Genomic DNA, 23,211 nt, shown 5'->3' on the forward strand with positions numbered 1-23,211 from the left:
GAATACTTTTTGTGCGTTATGAAAACAAAAATGATTTATTCAACAATTCTTCTCCCCCAGTTACCACCATCTGCCATTTTGGAGAGTACCAAACCCATAAGACCTTCGTTCATCTTCGGAGCACAAATTAAGAGATTTTTTGAGAGCTTGAGTACCACGCTCGCGCTTTCCCCAGAACGTAATCAATGCAATCAGTGTCCTTTACATTCAGGAGAAAGCCCGCGTATGAGTCGTGGTACTCTCCAAAATGGCAGATGGTGGTAACTGGGGGAGAAGAATTGTTGAATAAATTATTTTTGTTTTCATAACGCACAAAAAGTATTCTCGTAGCTTTGCAAAGTTGAACCACTGATGTCACATGGACTGTTGAACCTATGTACTACCTACGTTTCTGGGCCTGGGAACATTTCAGTTGCGTTACTGTCTATGCAGTGTCAGAGAGTTCTCAGATTTCATCAAAAATATCTTAATTTGTGTTCCGAAGATGAACGAAGGTCTTACGGGTTTGGAACGACATGAGGGCGAGTAATTAATGACAGAATTTTCATTTTGGGGTGAACTAACCCTGATGTCAGGGTTAAGAAAACAAAAATAACCATTTATTCAACAATTCTTCTCCCCCGAGTTACGTCTTCCGCCATTTTAGAGAGTATCACAATGCATACACACGCTTTCCCCAAGCATAAACAACGCACATTACGTTCATGCGTGCGCTTTATCCCTCGAACGTAAACAACGCTGATTACGTCGATTACGCTCTTGGGTACTCTCCAAAATGGCGGAAGACATAACTCGGGGGAGAAGAATTGTTAAATAAATTATTTTTGTTTTCTTTGTGCTCAAAAAGTATTCTCATAGCTTCACAAAACTGAAGTTGAGCCACTGATGTCACATGGATTGTTTGATGTCACATCTCAATAAATTAGAATGTCGTGGAAAAGTTCATTTATTTCAGTAATTCAACTCAAATTGTGAAACTTGTGTATTAAATAAATTCAATGCACACAGACTGAAGTAGTTTAAGTCTTTGGTTCTTTTAATTGTGATGATTTTGGCTCACATTTAACAAGAATTTTCATTTTGGGGTGAACTATCCCTTTAAGTAGAAATTCACATTTTAATAACAACAGGAACATGTTTAAGTCTTAAATTATGATAAGGTACATACAAAGTCTTTATCAAACAAATGACAAAACCAAAATATGTATTACTAAAGACACAAGACCTGTCAGATTAGAACATACAAAAATAACATCATATAGGCTATGCAATACTCAATTTATTAAAAACAGTTTTGTGATCATTTGCAATAATTTATAATTAGAGAACACAGACAATCAGATGTTTTTCGGGTCAAATTATTAAATATTTAAGGTTAAATAACCTTTACACTTATTCTATTGTATCTCTCACGTTTAATATATTAGTTACACTAAACTACAATAAAACAATGTACATAAACAGCAATATAATATGGAAAATACAACCAAATATAAACTCCATGAAATTTAAATATATGTATTTTTGTAGAGCTTGTATAAATCCAAGTCATCATGATGTATATGGTGTGTGCAGCTGCAGGTCATACATCAGACAGACGACAACGAAATCAAAAAGAGCTTCGACAGTATTTTCAATCAGTATCAGCTTTTCAGGTCAGCATCACTTTGTTTTCTTGAAATGCATAAAGAATAAAGTCATGATTGTCGGCTGTAATATGTGACTCCATTATTACCCTTTTTTGTCTTCAAATCAGCTTTTAAACAAAAATCCATACGCTCACAACAGCACACTGTTAATACTGTACAGTGTTTGATGAAGTGTAAATTAAAGATGTATGTTCTAAATAAACCTTTTGAGATCAGTGCACAGCTCATTAATGCGCAGATGATATAACAGAGTTCATCTGAAAGACATAGGATGACTTTTTAAACTGAGTAGAAATGGTCAGATATGTGTCAGTTTTACACGAGTCAAAATCACAGATGACATTATTTCAACTCCTTTCAGCAGGCTAAGCCACACAATCGTCAAGTTCAGTCATAACCATAGCACTTCAATTCCTGGCTGTGGAGTACATTTCTTTAGTGTATATACAGCACACCATGAACTTTAGAAGATCTGTTGCTCAAACAGAATCTTCTGGTAGCCTTGCGGTGGAGGATGGTAGAAGTCACTGAACTGGCAATCCAATATTGCACTATCGTCAACTGTGAGGGACAAGACGAAGGCATACAAGCTCAGATGTGTTATTTAACAATAAATTCTATTTAGTAATGCAAGAATTCTGAAAAAAAGTATCAAAATACTTATTTTTAGGTCATTCTTAGGCAACTCAATTTGTGAAATCATTTAAGAAAATAATGTTGTCTGTTTGAAGACTTTATAAGTAACAGAGCAATTATCGTCTCAACTGCACTGGCAACCAAAGATGTTAGTGGTTAGTAATAGTTATTAAAGCAGCACTATGTAACTTTTTCTGTTCAAAATTTGCAAAATGTATATAATGAGCGAGTACATCATGAATTCATCTTTCATTTTTGTCTTATTCCGAATCACTACGGTACACTTATAATAAGTACTTATATTTGGACTATTGTAACCTGGTCGGGTCGTCACCGCTGCGGAGTAACACATACCTGCGTGAATCGCCATAGACATAAACTTAGAGAAGTAGCTCCGGTTGGAATGTTTATTAACTGTTTATTAACTGTTTATTAACCGCTAGAGCGCCAAAAGTTACATAGTGCTGCTTTAAAAATCTTTTAATAATACTCCAAAATACTTACCATAAACTACAGGATAAACAGTTCCTCTAATGCCTGATGCTGGACAGTTCATATTCTTCCCATTTAGGTACAAATTCAGCTCCACATGGTCATACGTAACACCCTACACACACACGCACACACACACAAAAAAAAGAGCGAAAACAGAAACTTACATGAAGCTATTAAACTGAAAATGAACCACTGCTTTCAAGAAAACTCTCATAGCTCCTGTCAGCATACATATTAGTGCTAAGAGGTTTCCATCTTACAGATAACCCAGTAAACTCAGTATGCAGTTACAGTCAGGTGGTACACCAAAATGAAGTTCACAACGAAACTCCAGTATTTAATGAGTCTGCAATAATACAGTTAAGAACCCTTGTTATTAAAGGCAGCAAATCCCACATGGAATCCTCTCAGTCCAAAATGGAATGCTTCTCCCTTTACCAAGCACACACACAAGTAGATTTATTTACCAACAAATCCCACATTAATCCAATGCCACCAAGACTCACCACAATGTCTCCTTCCTGCGGTAAGCTGTTTGCAGGTAATCGGTTCTTTTCTTCATTGTTGTGGTACACGGCGCCATCTTGCCGGAGCACAAGGCTGCGTGGGTCTCTACCCATAGGGATCTGATTCAGATTTGCTTTCCGTGTTGCCACTCCTACTCCCCAGACACCTGCAGAGGCCAAAGTTCACAGCAGTCACACCTAATGACTAAAACAAACTGTAGACTAATTTGTCTAACTTACACGTAAATGCTTGCACACGTCACGTCTTACCTGTGGACTGAATCTTGAACTCAAAGTAGCTCTTGTTTTGATGGAGAGGGGCGTTTGCAATGCAACCACCAGTTCCACATATGCGTCTTCCACTCTTTACAATGACAACATCAGTACCTGAAATATCATAGGGAAATAATCCATTTACCACATACTTAATTAACTGCATAACAGAGACCAAAATATTTTACTACCTTTTTTTCTGCTTCATGACGTTCTGAAATTATGCTCTTCGTTTTCGTTAATCCTACATGCTATACATTTTGTGTCATTTTACTATCGTTTAGTAAGCCACCTTCCCTCATACCATTGAATTATATACAAGTCATTACAGATGACAAACTCAAATAACTGTAAATACACTTGTTAAACCAAGTCTGACAGCAGTGAAATGATCATAACACTTACTGTATGGCGACAAAGGCACTTATTTTTGAAGAAGGACAGCTTTGTTTATCATATCGTCAGACTCAAACTCTTTTCCGTGAATATAATGTGTCTGAAATGTCAGATCGCAACACTTACCCATGTGATGAGTGTCCAGCTGAACCGTGGGCATTTCCTTCAGTGTTACGTGGCCCCTGTTATTGTCTCCACAACAGCCAAAACAACATGAAACCAAAGATGCCATAACGGTATTCCTTTCACAATAATAACCTTAATATTAAATAATGTGGTTACGTTCTATTTAGTTGTTATACGATGCTATCTGTGCTACAAATCATCGGAGGTCATTTTTATTCTCTCTACATGCTAAGCTAACAGGATATATAACGTGAAGGTTTTTTTCTCTCAGTTCCCCCCATATTATTTCCAGGATAGCTCAATGGCGACCTCTAGTGACCAAAAGACGGACTGCTATTAAGGGGATAACGTCCAAAAATGAAAATACTGTCTTTTACTCGCCCTCATATTGTGACAAACCTATGTGACAAAATGATGACTTACTTTCTTCCGTGGAACACAATGCAGAATGTTAGGGGCTGACAAGCATCACACACCATTCACTTTCATTGCATCTTTTTCACACTAAAGTGAATGGTAACAAGGCTGTGACTTACTGTTGTGTAACTTAGAAGAAAGTCATACGAGTTTGGAATAAGAATGAATAAATTATCACGTATTATTCCTTAATGGTAAACTTAAAGAAGAAGTTCATCCAAAAATTAAAATTCTGTCATCATTTACTCACCCTCAAGTTGTTCCAAACCCCTATGAATTTATTTCAGCTGTTGAACACAAAAGAATATATTTTGAATAATGTGTGTAACCAAAAAGTTGACGTAGCCATTGACTTCCATAGTATGGGGGTAAAATACTCTGGAAGTCAACTTTTTGGATACCAACATTCTTCAAAATATCTTCTCATGTGTTCAGCAGAGGAAATAAACTCATTCAGCTTGGAACGACACCAGGGTGAGTAAATGATGATAGGATTTTAATTTCAGGGTGAACTATCCCTTTAAATTCACAAGACTGACAAATGAATTACCACACCATAATGTCACTTAATCGGCAGGTAATTTTGGCCTTGTTGTCTTTGGGAGACAACAGCAATTTGTCAACTGTCAGACCGTACAGGTAACAGGAAGAAAGTTTGATATGATAGACTACTGGATCTAACTTTATGGCATTATGTGTACAAATTTAAATATGTGTGCGCGATCGTGAGCGAGACAGCGCAAATCTGAGGGATCAGGATCGATGTGACCTTAAAAGCTTTTAACCTGCTCTGTGTCACTCAGTTACAGCTGCGAAGTTTTGCATAGCAACAACCTCACCGCTCAAAGTAAGGGGGGATCTATATCTGACCAACTACTTTCAAAAACGAAGATACAGCTTTACTTCTGTTCATATATTTTCTTGCCCTCATATCAAAGGCAAATTAAAATAAACATTCTTCAAGACGCCTGTTTGTTACTTGTAATACGTAACTTCGATATTAACGTTTGCTTGTTGTTTTTGAAGTTCGCTAGTGTTGAAATCTGCACAGCAACAAGCGCCATGATTACGTTTTCTGAGTGCCCTAGTAACTGGCGCGCGCGGTTTCTATCCAATAAAAGAGCGCGTGATGTGTTCGCAGTTATGCGGTGGAAATGTTTTACCCAACATCCCTACTTTTCATAGGATTACTGCGTTATTGTAAAAAAGATTTATTTTGACTGACATCACCTTCTTGTCCTAGTAAGCAGATGTCGAGGTAAATGGACCAAAAGAAGGTAAAGTAGGCACAGTGTTTCATCATGGTCTTCATGTCAACCTTTTTAAAAATGTTTTCTGATTTAGCTTAAGCTAGTTTAATAATTCATACATAGTCGCTATCTTGTAATGGCGAGAGAGCGTTTTAACTTACTACTTTTTGAATAGGGTACAGACTTATACTAACTTTGCCGGGTTCGCCATGTGATTTTGAGATGCAGGTGATGACAAATGAAGTGATGTTATAGCGAGGTCTGTTTGCTTTCGCAGTATGTCATAAACAAGTTTAGAAACAGCGATGAGATGATAATCATGAGCGCACTTATCTGCTTGCCTTGAGCCTTTTGAATGATAACAAAACCGTTATTTTCAGAACTGCCCAATCAGATTTCACCGTGAACCTGCGCGTTGCTCAGCTGTGACACGCCAAATGATGTTTCTGTGGAAATTACCGGGTATGATCTCGCCTTACCTGCCAAGAATAGCTTATTCAGAAGGAAAGAAAAAAAAAGTTATGCAGCCCTTTTGGGTGCACTATGAATTTCCGCTTCAGAAAGTGTTCAGTGCGATTTCATAAGTACAGTATTTAAGCTGTAGTTCAGCCTAGGGAAAGAATAACCTCAGTGACATGAGAAGGGAGTGACGTAAGAGCAAAAGAAAGTGACGTGGTTTCTGCCCTATTTTCTCTCGTTTTTATCGGTTCGCTAATATGTCTGTCATGCATGTCGTTCGACAATATCATTGATTTCATACGTACCTGCTTTTTATTACGTAATACAATGTACAATAGAGGTGGATATGACATCAAAGGACTCATAATGTGTCAAGTTAGGGCACCTCATTTCGACTATAGTTAAAACGAATCCATTTAGTCAGATTCTGTGGAAGACAACAAATCCAGTAATACCAGTGGCACCAAACCTATTCACACCAGTTTCTCGATATTCAAAAAAAGTTTCTGTTACATAATCGTAAGTGACCAATCAAAATAAAATGATTTTATAGATTTACGTTTTGTGTATGTTTTACCTAGAACAGTAAGGTTTAAAGTGCATAGCTCCACACCAATAACTTTTTTCCTTGTACACCTCCGTTGATTTTTACGAACGAAATCAGTTGTATGGCATCCTACCACTGAGAATCTAAATAGTGTTTTTTTTTTATATATTATGCATCTTTAATACAACCAATAACCATTAAGGACAATCAGTGCTCTTTTTTGAGCATTTTTAGTAATTATTACGTGTAGTCCGAGTTTTAACTTTCTACGGACAGATATTCACTGTGAAAGTGTCAAGTGGATATTGAGTGAATGCTCAAATTAAAATTAGTTGATGGTCAGTTGCACACAGACATGTATTTTTTCAAGATATTCTGAGGCTTCGTTCAACCACATTTACTGTCATGTTCCTTTTTTGGGATTAGGAACAACTGCCATCATACATGTGAGGTCCCGTCGTCCATGATAATCAGGGTTTCTTTTAATAAATTATTTTAAAGGCAAGAACATCTGCTTGTACTGAACGACCCAAAATACGACTCGTCGCCTTTATGTCCGTCCTTGAGTTCTGTCATTTCAATTAAGGTTCAGGTACATTCAAACAAGCGCATCTTCGTGTGGCTAGATATTGGAGTTCAGTCACTTCTAAACCAAGTCCATTAAATTTGAGCAAAAATTTAGGTTAGTCCCTGTGATTTTTGGTCATTCGTATCCCTTGATTGAGGCAACAGGGTCAACTTAGTGTTTCGGTTTGAAGTACCCTTAAAGTTTTATATAGATTCGCATTTTTATATCGCATGTTCATCTTTCATTTGCTTATTTGACTGATTTTTGTACAATTGATCCAGACGAACGCAAGCTTTTCTTAATCTTGTCCTGATGGTGGACACGATTTTGAAGGATGGTTTCCTCAGTATCGCTGGAGGAGAAACCCGAGCGTTTCAACTGAGAGGGAGTGTAAATAGACTTGATATTAACGACCTTTGCAGAGGGAAAGAAACGCGAGGATCAAAACAAACAGCGCAAAGTACCAAAAGGGGCCGATCTACGAAGTGATTCTGTCAGAACCCCTCCCCTAAATCTTAACTTAAAAGAAACGAGAGGCGAGCTGAAAACTTGGAGGAGAAACCCGAGCGTTTCAACTGAGAGGGAGTGTAGACTTGATATTAACGACCTTTGCAGAGGGAAAGAAACGCGAGGATCAAAACAAACAGCGCAAAGTACCAAAAGGGGCCGATCTACGAAGTGATTCTGTCAGAACCCCTCCCCTAAATCTTAACTTAAAAGAAACGAGAGGCGAGCTGAAAACGTCAAACCATTTAAAGTTTCCCAGAAGATGGCGATGCTGCGTAATTCAAAATGTGAAAATAAAGATGGAAGGTGATGTGATGATGCTTAACACTGTAATACGACACATTTTATAACGGTTTTCTGTTTTTATAACGATGTGCTTCGTCCATAATAGGCAACAGGAACTGCACATTATAGTCTAAATATTCTTATTAGAACTTGGTGTGAGAAATGTGGCAGATTTATGTATTTGACCAACTGCAGAATTCGCGCGCAACGCGACTCTACACAATTAATTTTCCTTGATGCAATCGTTGTGATTTTAATGTTTTTAAATTGTATTTTCCTTTATTGCATTTTTCCATGTACATAAATTGTATCAACGAGATCCAAGCACTTTTAGAGAAGCATCTGACTCATTTAAACTGAAATTACATAATTATACACAGCTTATTTGAAGTTTTATCAAATTCCATGTCATCCGTTCTCAGAATAAAAGCGTTCAGAACACCGGCATGTGCACAGTATGTTATTAGTCAGTCGTTAATCTTCTTGTGTTTTCCTGATGAGTGATCCCGAAGCACACAGGCCGCCGCAGACGGTAAACGGCCCGCCTAACTCCAGCAGCACGGTCAATATTGGAGGATTCGCTAGTGCTTTGACTCCAATATTTACGTGCTGCTACAGCCAGGCAGCCAGTCAGTCACACGGCCAAGTTCAGGAGACTCGCCGGCACACGTAGTCTTGCTGCTGCCTTTTCACTCGTTTGAATGTGACGTGCGCGTATGTCCTGTCGTTCTTGCCGCAGCACAGTACGGCCTGCACCCCCGTTATAACTCACAAACCATTCTGTGCTGCTACAGTACCGACAGGCCCCGCGCCGAGCGCACGAGCGCCCACACCGCCGCACAGACACGCTCCGCGTCTCGCAACCTGAAAACACAGGATCAATAAAAAGACAATGAGTAATTAGTGTCAGTATGACTACCTGCTTTAATGAAATGGTGTCAAACTGACTTCGAGGACAAAAAATAAAAAGGCTTGCTCAGGACATTAGAATCTAAAATCAAGAATAAAGATAAAATACCAAGCGGCAGTTCTGATTAAAACGTGAGACTTCCTGAGGCTTTGTGAACTTATTTCTCACCGTTTGGTTTTGCTATGCAAATGCAGCAGGACATGCATGGATCACTAACATAATCATGTATGAAAACAAGTGAAAGTGTTTCTACTCTAGATCTATTCTAGAAAAGTGTATCTACTTTAGGAGTCCAGTAAAGATAATTCTTTAGTTTTTGTTTTAAATGGGAACCAGAAAAAAAACTGGCAGCTGCCAATATCTAGTTTCAAGGTCAAATGCATTGTTTTCCATTTTTAAAAGTCTGTTACATCATGAAAAGCAAAGTTGACAAATGCAAAGATTAAGTGAGCATCTCTGTTTTTAAAGATATAAAATGTTTCTTTTTAGAAATGTTATATAAATGTTACATTGCTGCTCCTTACACTATTTAACTATAGCTTTTTTTTTTAACTGTCTTCTATTTTTAACAGCACATTTCTATTCTACAGTGGCTTTTTCTGGAGAAGTACACAGTGCTCAAAATCTATTTGCATACTCTTAACTCTCTGGTCAGTTGTGGTAATTTGGTACCTGTTCTGAGAAAAACATGATATTCACACCGTTCTTACACAACCTGCCTGCCTCTCACTGATGAAATCACCATTACCAGGTAAGTGTGCACTGTGATTAAAAAGTTCACTGTATCCAAACCTTCATTTAGAGAGATTTGACAAAAGCAGATAACTTCAGAAAACCAGCAACTGTTAAAACATACGAACTGATAGTGTATAGTGTATTTATGCAAGCTGTCTAATTGAATTGTATTTTTCTAAAACTATTTTCATATTCAATATAAGATTTGCAAGTAGATTCATATAGGTAATTCAAATCAGTCAAGACGTGAATTTTTAAAGAACCATATGAGTAAGCTGAAGCTTGCATACGGTTGAGCCCAAAACTATCTTTGAAATGACTCTTATGCGGGAGTGAATTTACATGAAGTGTGCAAAGTGCAAAATAACGGGCTAATAATAACAATTTCACGCATGACTAACTTTCAATATTTATCATGTTCTATTTCTGATGTTAGTTGTTTTTGTAAACCCCCAGGTATCTGTTCCATTCAGTAAACGCACATGTGCTATTGTACCAGGTGATCCAATACTAACAATAAACTTTTGGTGTACAGTGAAGCATCTGCTGTCTATAAGGGTACAATTACAGGTTATGAAAAGAGCCCCATGGACTTCTGGGAGAAAAAAAAAAAATAGCGCTCCCTGACAAAAGCCTGTAACCTCCCACATTATAATATTTACTTGTGTTGTTTGCTTTGTCTGTATGCCTTTCACTTTCTTGTTTTCTCTTTGTTAGGCACTTCATGAGGATATAGGACTTGTTTTCTTCTTCTATATACTCCCGGTATTTTATGCATTTCAGAAAATAATTCAACTAAACCATGCTTCTTATAACCAGTATAGTTAAAATGGTTCAACCAGTGGCGTACTTACAGTTACTTGACTGTGTCACAGCTCAGTGTCATGCCGTGTGCTCTACATTCCTTTCCTGGAGAAAACAAAAATAAAGGGATATTTATGAAGCACAAATTCTGGCTGTTATGTTTCTTAACATATAATTACAGGTACAAAAACAAACGTATACCATCCATATAGCATGCAGTGTTTTTTTTTTTTTTGTGGACAGGTGTAATTTATCTTGTGGTTGTACATTATGTGAAATATTTAAATGAATACGGCATAATCTTGTTTGAAGATTAATCCTTGTGTCATGGTTTGTGTCTGTCTCTCTCTCTGTGTGTGTGTGTGTGTGTGTGTGTGGAAAATGAAGCCCATCCCCAACAAATAGTACCACTGTACCAAACCTATGAAGAGGTGTTTTCTAAAAATTACAAAATGTGTGATATTAAAAAATATAAAGTTTAATTACTTTTAAATGTAAAAAAGTATTATATTAAGTAGTTAAAAACAACAACACACTTGTCCATACAGAAGACAAAAAAATAAAATAAAATAAAACCAAAGGACAAACAAAACACAAAGTAAGTTTTAATAATGCCCACAATATAAATGTAATTCTAAGTAGTAGTACTAACACTTAACTTTAAGGGCACACTTTGAATAAACTCATTTTTACGGGATAACAATGTTACAAAAAAAAAGATGAGTGATCATTTCAGCCTAATTACCCAGCAACATCAAACTAAAAATTAATTTACACCAACAAAATAATTGTAAAATCATTATTCATTTTTGAAATTGTAACTTACTATTGAGTACTATGCTAATAGCAAATTCATAAAGGCAAAAAAACCCAGTGATGATTTTCATTAAAAGTAGTGTCTTAGTATTTACTGACTCACAGTGACTGAATATTATGATAATAAAACCTAGATGGGACGATGAATTCAACAACATAAAAGCCCATCAGAATAATTAAGTTATTTATATATGCAAGTTATATACATTGAATGTAACACCGCAGTGTACATGTGTACCTAAATAAAACAAAATAAAGCATACTCAAACAAAATAGTTTATTTGCTAACCAAATTGACACACTCTGGTGATGTGAAGGGGTTAGTCTGATTAGTGTATTTTTACAAGATTGCAGCTAGATGTGTTGTTCCCTGTAACTTCGTATGCCAGAAGTTAGCAGAGAAACATTCACTTCCTACCACAGAAAGGGGAAGCTGCTCCCTTAATTTCACTTGCTTTTATAAGAGTAACAAGCAAAGGGGGCACGAGAGCACACAAGTGTGTGTAAAAGCACATTTATACACACAAGATCTGCCCAATGGGACAAAATAAAACAATGCTGGAACTGAAGGAAACAAATCTGACATTTTTAATCCCACTCTACACACTATCAACAACTATTTTTGATCTTTGTGCAAAATTGGTGTACTCTTGAAAACATCTAGACTTGATATACTAGAAAATCTAATATTCAATGCAAAATAATTCATAATTACATATAAACACTGTAAACAAAAAATATATTTGTTAATACATTTTAAAACAAAGAACTGGAAACTTGGAGAGCTACACTGTAGATATCAAAACGGGGATGCTATATTTATGAACTAAATATTTTTATTCCACAATTTATAAGACGTTACTATTTTATTATTTGGTCAGTCTTAATTGGCACCACTGTATTTTTTTATTAGGTTCATTTGTATTTCTTTAAAAAGTGTGCTTACATGCTTCAGATTAATATATTGCCTTTGTACATGAAACATCACAGTACAAACGCAATATACAAGTTATTTCATATTGTATGAACACATCGCAAAAACACATCAAGCACTTTAACTGCGAGGAAGGGGGGCTGCACGGGCCTAATACCTTGACAACAGCGCCAGTCCCCATAACAAGTGCATTTGCCTTGGTAACGTCAGATAGGGGCAGCCCCTGGCAGCACATGTAGTACTAAGAAGAGCTTACAATGAAGAGCTCTGCTGTTTGGCATCAGAGAGCTCGACTGGCGCTGTGTTCCTCCTAGCAGATAGCTTTGTAATTGACACTCGGATCAAGATTTTCATTTATGTGTTTCGCATCTAAATGATCATTTACAAAAGGACACACACAGATACACACCCACCAAGAATCGAGTCCTCTGATCTTGCTGGGCAAACAAAAATACACACACGCGCGCGCGCGCAAAACTGAGGCCTAAGTTTGGCCTGAAAATCATGTTTCATACCGATCGGTTTACTAGCAAGTGAAGTTATGAAATCAAAAGCCCCCGCCCCAAATGTTACTGACATTCAGGTTTCATGATAATAACACAGCCAAGTGACTCTTCTTATTTTCTCTTCAAGCTACTACTTGAAACTACATCAACCAACTTCTTTGAATCCTAGAGGCCCTTCTTTAACTTTGTGGCAAGAGCCACGCTGAAATGAGCTAACACAAAGAGGGGGGGGGGAACACAACAGAAACCTCACACTCATTTTTGGGACAAGTTCTGCTATCGCATTTACTTCAAAGAGTCACTATACAATGTTTACAATTATGTTTAAAGCAGAGACACTGATATAAAAATGAGCTAGAACAGTACAGGCCTGTTATATTATCTACAGGAGCTGCTGCTACTAAAAACTATGAAAATGTGATTCCTTTGAAGTCAATATGGCACTTAAAAACCAAAGTATTACACAATGTGAAACTCCACAAAAACCAGCTCAGAATCAGAATCAACATGAATAATATAACTGGTGATAGCACCTCAATTCATGTATTTTTTTTCTTATACAGTATACTAAATTATATTTGAGGCGTAGAACATAGGGTTTAATTTTATAGCTAAGGTTTAAAAAAAAACTAAGGGAAATATTTACCTCCATTTGAGTGGAAGCCAGTAGACAAAGCTGTTCCACATTTTTATTTATATATATATATATATTATTTTTTTCAAAGCATCCAAATTAAGAGGAACAAATAATGATTAGAGAAAAATCATAAAAATAATTCACAGACCCTGCACCTACAGCGTTTTTCATATAGTGTGTGTGGTATGGGGTCTGAGTCAAATGCAATATTACAACATCATCATTAACATAAGGCAAAAATGGCATTAAACACTGGGCATATGACAGGGACCAAAAGAATCAGTGGTCTTTGATGTACATGACACACCCTACAATTATAAAATATACATATTTGAGGGTTTCTATTTGGATTTGGGCCAAGAGGTTACAATTGTGTTATAATTGTGAAAAAGACACTTGCAATACACATCATAATGAGCTAGTACAAGTCATTATGAACTATCATGATTGTGACTAATATGTCACGGTCACAGAGACACGAGAACAAGCTAACGCTCACTAAGATCAAAGGTTAGAGCAAAATTTGGAGAATTTCTTCTTTGTAGCAAATTTGTTGCAACTGGGTGAAAATAATGCAGCTGGACCTTGAAAGGGCTGATGAGTGTTTTACAAAATATAACGCTGTTAATAAAATGTAACAACTAGCTCTTAATAAAATGACTTATAATAATATCAAATACAATTTTTGGCCTTGAGGAATTTTTCTACTAGTGACTGCAAAATTAAAATTAAAATCAGGATTTCAAAGCTGCTAAAGAGATTGTGTGGAATGTTTTTTTCTTTTTCTTTTGAGAAATCACCTCTAATTATTGAATACCGTATTATCTAATGTCTGTAAATTATCTAATTAAATATGAGACTGTCCCAAACTCTGTTCCGCTTGTAAAAATAAAACTAAACACATTACTATTTCAAATTGAGTGGCTGTCTGAGAATGTGCATTCATTTAGGCCTTGTTGGCATGCTTTTGTCATTATCCATCGTACTTTAACTCACATCAGCCAACATCTTGAGTGGATCCCATCAAAGAAACACAAGCCCTGTATAATGCTGTGACCTTTAGTCCTAACCTAAAGACAAACTCAATGTAAAGTTGTCTAAGTGGGTCATTGTCATAATGTCCAGCCTCCGCTCGTTCACAACAGACCACTGAGGGATCACCTCATGACCACAATTACACACTGACATGAAATTATAAATACACTCACGCACACACACAGGCGAAAAAACATTTTTAATCCTCACACGACAAGCTACAAATGTGACAATGAAATATCTGTGCAAAATGTGTAAGTTATAGTTTGTTTTTAATCATAAATAATTACTCGTATTTATCTGTTTGTCTAAGATGTGAATGAAGAGACTGGGTGGATTCATACAGGCTCAGTATTCAGTTGTGAAAGAATAGTTGTTGTTGTTGTGGCTGGACAAGCAGTAACTGAGGCATGTCGCCATGACAATATCTGTTTTATACATTCCTGATATTCTTTTTCTAGCTGACTGGAAGCCGCATTACAATGTTAAAATATTACTATCACTTTATATTAGAAGATTATGTTCAACTCTCATTTTTAGGTTCATTTTTAATAATTAACGTTTTGAGTGAATGCAGTGTACAGTGTGTACAGTGAGTTGAATACATAAGCAGCCAACTTTAATTAGTAACTATTACTGGTTTTACAATAAATCCACTGCAAAAACATACTATAATTATAACGTTTTGACATAGTAATCATAATTATATAATTATGTGCAGATACTAACAGATATAAGGAATTCTAATGATTTCTGCCCACTATTTTTATTTAGGCCTTTTTTTCCCCCAAAAAAATATGTTTGTGATAGGTGATCGAGCACTTAACACTGCACAGTGGAATGACTGAGCCTACATTAAAACATTGAAATATTAATACTGCTTTACATAAAAAATGATAGCTAACTGCTTAAATGATCAAAGTTTCTTTTTAAAACTTTTCAGAAATATTAATGCTTTTCAATAATTAATGTAAATTGCAACACATTGCAGTGAGTGAAGAAAAATCCACTCGAAAGTCATTCAAGGCAACAATATTGTCCTTCTGACACAAAGTAGAGCGATAACCAAAGAAATATCAACTCTGACTCTGATTAAAGTCACACTTGGCCTCAAAAATAGTTACAGTGCGTGTGGACAATTTTCACTATATCATTACACTTTTGACAAAAGTGTCTATAGCTGTTTGGTTAAAAACAGCTACAGAAAGCAAGCTGTGGAACAATAATGCCAGCCAATAGCGTTTTTGGTAAAGGCCTGTGTGACTTAAAAAATGTATTCAAAAGAATTATCTCTTGTATACTTTAGGTTAAATTTGTTAGTATAATGACTTGTTTGCCTATGCCATAACTGTATCAATAATTATCAATATTATAAACCATGCAGGAAAAAAAGTCAAGAGCATAATTTTGGCTCATCTGAATCTCCAGGTGCGGCACGCCCTCCATGAGACACCCAATACACACACAGACTGAATGTGAGGAGAAAAACACACCTCAGCAATTCTGCAACTGACAGGCTTTTTCTCAACAGGCCTGCATTTTCAATTCCACCCCCACAGTAGTTCAAGGCTTACTTTTCCATCCAGTTGAGTACAAAAACCGCACACAAAAAAAGTCACTTATTGTTTTAAAAATGGAAACACGGCCTGACACTCATCAGAGGAGCTGAAAAAAAATGTAAGTGGTGCTGTTGAAAACTAATAATAAATGTAGCAAGTAATTGACTTAAAAATACAGATATTTATTGAAGGTCAGGACAGAATAAAGTTTTCTTTATTTTGTGAATAATATAAGCAAAACTCGTGCGTAAATTCACCAAATTGCATTACAAGGTGAAACTGCCCTGCTTGCAACCATAATTGCTGAACTCCAATTCACATTTCCAAGAAAAGCTAGAATGATCTCCCTTTCTCCAGCAGACCAAATGTGCCCTCCCAGCTCTAGATGCACAAAAAAACGCTACATTTTACTATTATTCCAACTTTACACAATGACACTTGACGGTTTTTTTAATATCCAAGTAGTAACGCAAGTCAGCACAAGACTCTACCTCATCGTGTCAATTTTTATAAGTCACATAAACACCACAGTTGTCCATTCAATCTAGTTGTAACATATTATATTGTGACGTCTCAATCAAGAGCGTTACATTATGACAGCGTCAGGTCACAATAATAATAAAAAAATAACAAATAACTTTTTTTTAAATCAACATAGGCTTCCGTGCTTGGACTTATAAAATGGCGCAAAGTATTTACCCTAAAAAACAATACGCTTCAAGACAGTTTCACGACAACGTGGTCTTCTAAAAAAAACTAATTACAATCAAAGTCACCTTTTTATGTCAAACTCGATTAATAAACAGTTTCATACAGCTTACCGGCTAAAAAGGCTGATGTCTCCTCTATAATCTGAGTTCAGAGTCTGCTGCATCACACACTCGGACTGAACTGCGTGTATCTGCGCCAGCGGCTCGTCCGTTACTCCCGCTCAAAAAGCGACGTGAAAAAAACCCAAAATGACACAATCTTCACCACCGCCGCGCAGAATCCCAATCTTAAAACCCTCTGGTATTTTCCAGAATTTTTCAATATTTTTCCTCGCATCGAGTGTTATTTTTATATATTATTTTTTTAAAATCGCAGGTTTTCTACATGCGCAGCTGAGCGATAGCCCCCTTTTCTCCTTCGGCTCCACAATCGGCTCGTACTGTGCTCGTCGACACTAGATCGCAGGCGATTTTACTCTCTAAACGCGGTCCGATCCTGCCGTTTTCCCCGCATTCAGATAATAAGTGTTATTTTTTTTAAGACGAAGCGTCGCGCGCGCTGTCTCTCTACGCTCGCGAGCTCAGTGTTGATGTTATCGCAGCTCACTCGAAAATGGCGCCTAAAGTGACTCTCCTCATTCAAATCGGTAGGAGCCGCCCCCAGCTCGCATGTGCATGCCGGGAACATGGACTTGGAGAGCGGTTTTGAAGGTGGGAGATAGAGTGATTTTACTGGAAGGAAATTGTTTTATTCATCACCGTCAAAGCGACGCGAAACAATCTTTTATTCTGTGAAACTGCACGTTTAAAGACGTGCATGTGTTTAGAGGGGAAGAATCCCGTGTGCCTCCGCCAATTGAGGGGAAGCACCCAAATCGGGACAGATAAGGACATAAGAAGCCTCGAAAAATAAAAAGTAGCCCTTGGCTATCTAATGCTTGTCATTTAAGCTACTTCATCGACTAATTCCCTGCCAGCTCCCTATAGAGAAACTTATGTAAGGTGTTCTTCTGTATACGCCCTATGCAAACTGATAGTTCAGTCTCAGTGGTGTTGTAAAATATCCATTCTGCTCAGAAAGAGAGGGAGATATGACCTGGTTTTTCCTCGGCAACTGCTTTGTGACACACTTGAAAGCCCAAATCTTAATGCTGCCCACTTATCCACACGTAGAAGATACCAGCACAAGAGTTACCCCATTTCTTGTAATTTGGGTGATTTATTACTAACTAACATTCATATGCAGCAGTATCAAGGCTGACTGAATATACATTACACCAATGGCACCTTGCTGCCAATAGATGTGAACTACTGATAATCTTAGATGTTTTAGGCCTAGGCTATCTGAAGTTTCACAAAAGCTTGTTTTATGATCTGAATATATTAACAATCCACGTTTTACAGTTGTATATAATAGACGTCAAAATCAACCTTATCACGGACCTCAACTTTGTTATTGTTAGATTGCATATAAATATTACAGGGCTGTGTAATTAGCTATATTAAAAGACATTGAGCTAATACAGCATGAATTACAGTCAAATACATGAAGCATGACGCTTTTGGAAGTATATGAATAACCAAATGCACAATTTTAAAGTCCCTTATACTGTACATAGAGCGTTTTCACTTGGAAAACATACCAACAATAAATGCAGCCATATATTTAAGGCCCTTTTTTATACAGCAAGCTACATCATTACTGACTCATTTCTGAATTCGGGACTCTTGTCATAGAACAGAACAGAACTTCAACACACTCTCCATTCATGGCTTGAATTGCTGAATCAAATGAAACTTTCTGCCTTCATATTTCACCCTAAACAACTCTTGAAATAGACACACTGCAGGGCTGCAAATTACATTCAATACACTCAATGAAAAAATACAGAATTTTAATTTGCTTAACTTGTTATTTGAGTTTCCTGTTGGTGTGAGAAGCGTATATCTGTCTTCTCTTTAAACAGATGTGTGGTTTTGTTTTGCAATTTGCAATTTGATGGCGTTGAAGAGGACACCAGAGTAAAAGAAAAAAGTCGGCAAAGTAAGTTGTGGCAGACTTCAATTGCTGGGTCACGGAAAGTATAAATTTTGTGTTTTGTTGTATGCAGTATCTGATTATTCTGACTCTTGCATTACATTAAACCCTTGACCTGTTGGCTTACTCATTCATATGTGATATTTCTGATAAATTTGAAAGAAATTAGTCACAAGTCAAGCCACATAATGCAGAAAAAATACAGAAAAGAAAACATGCCTTTCCGTTTATTCGAATTCATGATCGTAACATTTAAGTAATTAGCTGTGTTCTAATAAGGACAAATACGTGTGCTGTGCACCCCGCGCACTCTTGCACCTTCCACTTTTCAAACTTTTTTTTTTGTAGGGGTGTGAAAATAGGGGCAGTTGTAAAGGGTGAACTTGAGTGTGTGTGTTTATGAAAGGGTTTTGTTCTCTCATTGAAGGGTCTCGGACCCCCACCCCACCCCAAAGCTGTCTGAAGCAGCTGCACCCCTGTGATCTCTTTAGTATGAGGGAGGGGATGGGAGCATGTGAGGGGACAGCCCCCACTTTTACAGAGGCCAGAGCCTACACACTTAAGTAACAACATCCATCAAAAGCCAATAGATGCCTGCAAGTCAAGTCTGAGAATACAACAGCAACCTTCGACCCCTGTTAAGTGGGCCGGCCTAACAAGACACAGCCACTGACTCATGGTGGTTTGTTTGGTTTAACTTTATTTATTAGTGACCCAAAGCGGGAGAGATCTTAAAGTGAATGGTATCTGATCTCATGGCTTTACAAAAAAAAAAAAGCACTTTCTAATTAAATGCTTTATAGAATATAGAAATCACTCAAAGTATGAACACAAAATAGGTTAAAATAGGTCAGGTTCATAAGATCTGACATCACCTCACAGAACCTGTTAGCAGAGCAAACAAGTAATTTCACGCAAACACACTTTATCTGAAATTTAGTTTCTGGCATTATAGCCTGTAAAATTTTGCACCAATCATAAAAGATAAATGTATGCTATTTATATACCACACAATGTGGTGAAATGGCAATAGAATTTCAGTAAATTTAATATCATGTATTTATTATGACATACGAATGATATTCATTCAATGATTATATGTAGTAATTTAATGTGATAGTGAACTGTCTTGACTTTGTAGCAAGTCATTACATGGTATTTCATCAACTGCTGTATACATTTTCACCAGATTAAGATGGTTGTACTCAATTTCTTTTTGAAAATCATCAACCCTGTCTAATTTATGGCATACCACCAGAGGCGGACAGTAACTACGTACATTTACTTGAGTATTGTACTTAAGTACACTTTTTGAGTATCTGTACTTTACTTGAGTATTATTTTTTCTGGGAACTTATAACTTTAACTTCACTACATTTGAAAGACAAATATTGTACTTTTCACTCCACTACATTTCTATCAAGGTCCTCGAAGTAGAAAGTCGTTACTATGTAGCAGCTTTGAAAGTCAGTGGGTGATTATTTTCTTTCTTTTTTTCAGACAGTTTATCAGTAATCACTCTTGTAGGGCTACATGAAATGATTTCCCAGCATTTTTTGAACACTGACCAGCTGCAAATGTGATATTTATTTATAACAATTCAATAATAAGAAGTTAATATTGTGGTATACATTACACACAATATTGTCTGATTTTGCTAAATTGTGTAAGTGAAAATATTACCTATAAAGCCACAGAAGAACTGTTGTGCATCTCCTAATAAAACACAAAAGGTGTTGGACTTGAAGCAGCACTGCACAGACTGTTCTGTGTGTGACATCAAAGTACAGCGAGAGCGATTAGACAGCATTTAAAATGTTTGTTTTGATGTCAAATAAGTCTTGCTGTTTTGCTTTTTTGTTAAAGCAGTGTTGCTGTTGTAAAGTTATACAGCTACAGTTGTGTTCAATAGGTGTTGGACTTGAATCAGCACTGCACAGACCGTTCTGTGTATGACATGAAAGTACTGCGAGAGCGATTAGAGAGCATTTTTATAATTTTTGTTTTGATGTCAAATAAGTCTTGCTGTTTTGCTTTTTTGTTAAAGCAGTGTTTCTGTTGTAAAGTTATACAGCTACAGTTGTGTTGCTGGGTTTTAAAGCAGGTTTGACTTTTTTTTTCGTTGCTTCAGAAGTATTGCAAGTATTATGTACGGACAATAAAACAGTGCATTGAGATAAAAAAGGAAATTTACTTTTGGTACTTAAGTACTTTTAAAAGCAAGTACTTCTGTACTTTTACTTAAGTAAAAATCTGTCTTTACAACTTTTACTTGTAATGGAGTAATATTTGACCAGCAGTATCTGTACTTTCTACTCAAGTAATGGAGTTGAGTACTTTGTCCGCCTCTGCATACCACTATCTATCATTATGGGATTTTATGAAGAGCACCAGCACAAAACCACACGTTTTGCCAGAGATAATGCACAGACCAATACAAACGCCCTCTTTGGATAGCTTAAGTCATAATATATGAGTTCATTACTTCTTTTAAGTTGGCTTGGGTCACGGTAACGTTTTGATCATTTGAATATGGTGAGTTTGGTCCACACGATACATCCACGCTGTTACAAGCCATTTACGTGCACCTCGAAACATTTTCATGCGTCCAGCAGAGCAAGCGGTCAAAATGTTAAACATTACTCTGCTTGTGGCAGTGAAAAAAGGGAGTCGACTGTACAGCGACGGACAGATACAAAGACACAACAGAAAGAGCAGCCGCTTCAGCGGTACGAACTCAAATCCAACCGGAAGTCCCGCCCCCCGGCAGCTTTAACTTCGATGATGTAACCCCTGTCCAAATTTAGAATGTTGTTGATGCCTCAGAAGTTTCTCCTCTGGCTGAGAGCGCTGTCTATCACTCGACGTCACGACTATCCTGTTATTATTGTAAACAGTCAACCCGTTCTTTTACTGTCGTCCTCCACCTCACGAAATTCTCCCCCGGTCCTTTGTTCGCAAAGTATCGGATCGGCATTAACAGCAATAGCGCAGGCACCGTTTGGTCGCGGAAATAAAACGCGCCTGTTCATACTCGGCAGTGAGAATGAGCAACATGTGAGAATATATTGGTTTTGAGACGCACAACACATCCTCGTATAATTTTGGAGCGGCGGAATGGAAGCGGAATGCAGCTTCAGTGTAGTTGAACATAATAAAACCCGGCACTTCACTGCTTGGCATTCACTACAGCTTTTTTTGTGCTCGATGATGTATGTATACGCGCTCGAGCCGCTCTTTTGATATGCTATTCAACCTTTGCGATTCCACGAAATTAATCGTGGAAAGTGTCATTGACATTAGGCGACTTCTACTTCAACCCCCCCCCGCGCGAGCTAGAGCGCATCCATCGCCTTTTGTTGAAACCCTTCAAGAAACACAAATAAACATTCATTCAAAAAACTAGCCCGTTTCTTTTCAGACCTAATAATAACTGTGCGACTGTGGTTGTTTACCACCTCCGCTTAAACATAGCCTATATGAATTTCAGAAAGCTCGATAATGAATCGTAAACAACACGGCAACTTTCGTCCTCAAACATTTAAATCGCACAGCCAATACGCGAGAAAACGCAATGTGAATGGCAACTCGACAACAAAGCTTCGCTCCGTCGTATTTCCTCATGAAGCAGGGGAGCGCGAACGGAGCTGGAGAGATTGGATATGGAAAAGAAAAGGCTGGTTTATCATACTTACTTCAGGCTTGGAATAACCTGGGAAAGTGCAAATCCGTTTTACGTGTACGTCGAGCCAATGAAGCGGTGGGAAAGATATTCCGGTAGAATGCCGGACCCATCAGTATGTCACTGAAGCCCTTCTCTATCTCTATTATTGCAATTACGCCAAGCTTCAAGGAAGTTGTCCTTTTGTTCCAGCATTTATACATTGCGTCAATGTTGCGAAAAGAGGAGGCGGAGCGGTGGCACTTTGAGTACGAGAGAGAGAGAGAGAGAGAGAGAGAGAGAGACAGAGACAGAGAAGAAGCGAGCACACGACCTTATGTACACAAAACCCAGACCCTCCACCCTATAACAAAATCGACGGGATCAGATGAGATCACGTGTCCCCCTCACTGTACAGCTCAACTCATACGGGGCAAGATATGCGCTCGCTGGGGTAGGAAGCGCGAAGTGCCAGGCAAGTCTTCATTAAAGCGCTGCAATGACAAGCTCGAGCAGCTTACACAGTGACAGCGAGAACGGATATCTTTATTAAGTGTGTATGTGTATATGTGTTTGTATGAATATTTTTGCAATATATTTTTTCATGTTTTGTCAACGTAAGTCATGTTGCCATGCCTTTAGAGTTTTTTTGAATGTTTAATCAGGGCTGTCATTGCACTGTGGCGATCCAGTTGTAAACCACAAAGTTCATGCTGTATCCACAAAGATATTAAAAGAGTTTTCTTTTATAT

The 23,211-nt window shown here is 37.3% G+C and overlaps 1 protein-coding gene and 1 long non-coding RNA gene across 3 annotated transcripts; both read right to left on the reverse strand.

Annotated features, from left to right (window-relative positions):
• Window positions 1–1,102: 1,102 nt before the first annotated feature.
• On the reverse strand, window positions 1,103–4,579 carry LOC107746271 (SPRY domain-containing protein 7-like). The gene is made up of 5 exons (XM_016560403.1): window positions 4,082–4,579; window positions 3,557–3,673; window positions 3,287–3,453; window positions 2,790–2,892; window positions 1,103–2,210 (listed from the first exon to the last, which is right to left on the reverse strand). The coding sequence occupies exons 1-5, from the start codon at window positions 4,185–4,187 to the stop codon at window positions 2,113–2,115; spliced, it is 591 nt and encodes a 196-aa protein (XP_016415889.1). The 5' UTR covers window positions 4,188–4,579; the 3' UTR covers window positions 1,103–2,112.
• A 1,164-nt stretch (window positions 4,580–5,743) lies between these two features.
• LOC107746272 (uncharacterized) lies at window positions 5,744–22,667 on the reverse strand. Of its 2 annotated transcripts, none has more exons than XR_001640675.1 (3): window positions 22,494–22,667; window positions 7,930–10,668; window positions 5,744–7,736 (listed from the first exon to the last, which is right to left on the reverse strand). It is a non-coding gene; the product is annotated as an uncharacterized LOC107746272 (long non-coding RNA). The 2 variants fall into 2 exon arrangements; XR_001640676.1 differs by lacking the exon at window positions 22,494–22,667 and adding an exon at window positions 16,872–17,355.
• Window positions 22,668–23,211: the final 544 nt, after the last annotated feature.

Source organism: Sinocyclocheilus rhinocerous, unplaced genomic scaffold, assembly GCF_001515625.1.
Source record: "Sinocyclocheilus rhinocerous isolate Xijiao unplaced genomic scaffold, SAMN03320098_v1.1 scaffold798, whole genome shotgun sequence".
NCBI classification, from domain to species: Eukaryota; Metazoa; Chordata; class Actinopteri; order Cypriniformes; family Cyprinidae; genus Sinocyclocheilus; species Sinocyclocheilus rhinocerous.

Coding starts and splice junctions, on each gene's coding strand:
- LOC107746271 (XM_016560403.1), bottom strand. CDS start 4,187: ATGGCATCTTTGGTTTCATGTTGTTTTGGCTGTTGTGGAGACAATAAC. Junction 3,674..4,081: donor GCTGGACACTCATCACATGG/GTAAGTGTTGCG, acceptor ATGATATTTCAG/GTACTGATGTTGTCATTGTA. Junction 3,454..3,556: donor GTTCAAGATTCAGTCCACAG/GTAAGACGTGAC, acceptor TGGCCTCTGCAG/GTGTCTGGGGAGTAGGAGTG.